Below are 2,829 nucleotides of genomic sequence, written 5' to 3'. Positions count from 1 at the left end.
GGGGTCACCACAACATAAGGAACTGTATTAAAGGATCAAAGCATTAGGAAGGCTAAGAACCGCTCATTGGTCTATGTGGTAAACGTTAAGAAGAGTGAAATTTTAGAATTTGCAGGTGATCGGCAGCTAGCACCCTGACTCTCTAAGAAAAGGTGAGACAGTCTGCTGTGGTGGCAAATTCCTGTTAGCAATCCTAACGTAGGGAGGCAGGTGAAGGGTGAGATTGAGGACAGCCAACACGCCTTTAATAGTAGCACTTGGGAACCGGGGAGGCAGAAGCAGGTGAATCTCCTGAGTTTCAGGCCAGTCTAGTCTATACATCGAGTTCGAGGACATCCAGAACTACACACAGACCCTGTCTTGGGAAGAAAGGGGGTATGAAATTGTCAAAGAATAAAAGCTACAAAAACCTCAAAAGTTAGCAAATAATTAACTCAGGGAGAAAAAGATGTTTCTACTGTATTATCAAAGTTGACATTTATACCATATTTTACCTGTAATGCAAATGCATCGGTTTCTCATTTTGTCTGGAGATTTTGAAGAATATTTTATCTTCAAAATCAAAGAGAAATGCCGTATTAGACACAGGTGAATTCGGAAGGAAATATGAGATGCTACTACAGACCCAAATGTATTTGTGTGTTCCAGAAATTACCACCTAGAGTTATGGGGTGGGAGTGGCGGCTTGTGCATGAGACTTGCAAACGCTGATAGCAAGAAACACTAATTCCTGACGGTGACAACTCGGGTCACGGTGGTGGCTTCCAGACTCGTTCCATCTTGATGTGTTGAGAGCTTTCCAGCGAATGTGACAGGACGACACACACGGGAAAGCCAACCGTCGGGCACCGTTCGCAGCACAGAAGACCTTGGTCTCTCCGTCCAGTACCGGAGCTGCCCGAGGCCAGCACGCAGACAGGCCGCGAATGGCTCGCCAGCTCTTGGGTGTACTGGGACTGACGCTCCTGTGACAGCGAACGATTCGGGCCTGAGACCGACTTCACGGTAAAGCTACAGGAGGGCGTGGCGCGCACGCAGCCCGTTGGGGGGTCGAAAAGGCTGCAAAAGTCGGGCACGGCCCGACCTTCGGGGCCCAGCACGGTCAGGCCCCGGGCAGGAATCTGCGGGGTAGAAAAAGGAGGGAGGGGCGGAAGGCAGACGGAGCTTGCACTACCTGAGGATGTTGTGTGCTTCCATACTCCGGTTCTGGTTACTCGAGCACACCACCGCCACCCGCAACGGCGAGGACGGCATGGCACCGATCGCACTACCCACAGCGCTCGTTACGGAGCTCCCACCTAGAAGCCGGCTTCCGCCCGAGGAAGATGGCGGAAACCGGAAGTCAGCAACGCGGAAGTGAGGGCGACGTCGGTACGTGCGGAGGTCGGCTCTGCTTTCCCGGACACGCAATACGCACTGCTGCAGGCTCGGGAGAGCGACCGGACGACGCTGCGTGAGTTTATGGCGAGAGTAGCTAAGACCGATGCTCGGGGCCGTTTATACCAGCATCTGACGTCACAGCACCCGCGCCGGAAAAGGCAGTGACGTCCGTCGCGTATACGTCCGGGGCGTCTTAAATGGTCCTCGCCGTTGATGACAGTCTGGGCGGAGCACCTGCGCAATATTGGAAATTTCGGGCGGTTCCTACGGTCTGGGGAAACCCTCTCGCAATCCGGTTTCCTCCGTGGCCACTCCTCCTACTTCGGAAACGTATCTGCGAGCCAGCACTTTGTTTACGCCCCGTCTCTATAACGAGTATCACTTCCTCCGGAAGTTCCTCATTTCCCTTGGAGAGCCCTTTGAAGTTTTAACATTTAAGTGATAATGAGAAGGTTCGGTGGAAGCTTCACCCCAGCCCCTGGCATCCATATACCCAGAGAGTCTCTAAATGTTCGGTGGAAGGTCCACCCCAAGCCCCGTCCCCTCCGATCTCTCCAAACCCTGCCACATCTCAGAAGGCCTGCCTAATGATGACCCCACCCCCAGAGATGCTCAAGACCACTCCAACAGGGTATTTTAGTGCCCGCCAGAAACCAGATATGTGGGTTTTCTGGTCTCTTTCCATCTCCTCTCTGGGGGGTTGGAAAATCATTTAGGAGCCTTTAATCCATTAAACCTCGAGTTTTTCTGAGTCTGTTTTGGATTGCTGCATCTGCAGAGTTTATCGGGGTGCAGAAACTTTTCAGAGTTTGTGAGGTAACCGGCTCCTCTTATTCAGCTCATCGCGAAAGTGACAGGAAGATCGCTTCACTATGGAAGCCCGTTTAGTGAGAGCTTTGTCTCAAAAAAGAGGAGAAATGGGGCTGGGCATGGTGGCTCATACCTTTAACCCCAGAACTCGGTAAACAAAGAGGCTTACAGGCCCTTGCCTTGTTGCTTTTCCTCTCAATCTCCAATAGAATGGTCAAGAAAAGAAGGAATGGGACTGTGGGAAGGGTATTAGATGGGTGATTTGGAGATTCCGAGAACTGTCTTGAGGTTTGGGCTACAAGAAACAAAACATAGTCCATTTTTAGTATGAGATGCATTGAAACATCATGAAGCACAAGGCACTAAGCCACTTCCCTCCCTAGCAGGCAGCCAATGACGGCTTGTCTAGGCACTCCAGTTTTTCCTAAGATTGACAAGTTGCTGTGGGAAGAGAATCTGGATTCCCCAGGATAGATTAGGCTTTGTGTCCTCAGCTAATAGGAGGACAAACATGGGGAGGCAGCAACAGTGTACACCAGGAAGATTGTAGCTCCTTAAAAAAACTCAGTCAAAAGGACCTAAAGAGGGTGAAGAAATGAAATTAGAAATATATATATATATATATATATATATATATAT

General features: G+C 50.3%; 1 protein-coding gene across 1 annotated transcript in view; it reads right to left on the bottom strand.

The window, feature by feature from the left end:
• The window catches only part of Ssu72 (SSU72 homolog, RNA polymerase II CTD phosphatase), a 32,170-nt gene extending 30,680 nt beyond the window's left edge, over positions 1–1,490 (bottom strand). Inside the window, exon 1 of the mRNA XM_005368681.3 lies at positions 1,175–1,490. Within this exon, the coding sequence (XP_005368738.1) occupies positions 1,175–1,254 (80 nt within the window). The 5' untranslated portion in view covers positions 1,255–1,490. The remainder of the gene's footprint in view (positions 1–1,174) is intronic.
• Positions 1,491–2,829: the final 1,339 nt, after the last annotated feature.

This window comes from Microtus ochrogaster, unplaced genomic scaffold, assembly GCF_000317375.1.
Source record: "Microtus ochrogaster isolate Prairie Vole_2 unplaced genomic scaffold, MicOch1.0 UNK38, whole genome shotgun sequence".
Lineage (NCBI taxonomy): Eukaryota > Metazoa > Chordata > Mammalia > Rodentia > Cricetidae > Microtus > Microtus ochrogaster.
The sequence above is the reverse complement of the archived record's forward strand: the minus strand, read 5'-3'. Positions and strand labels throughout refer to the sequence as shown.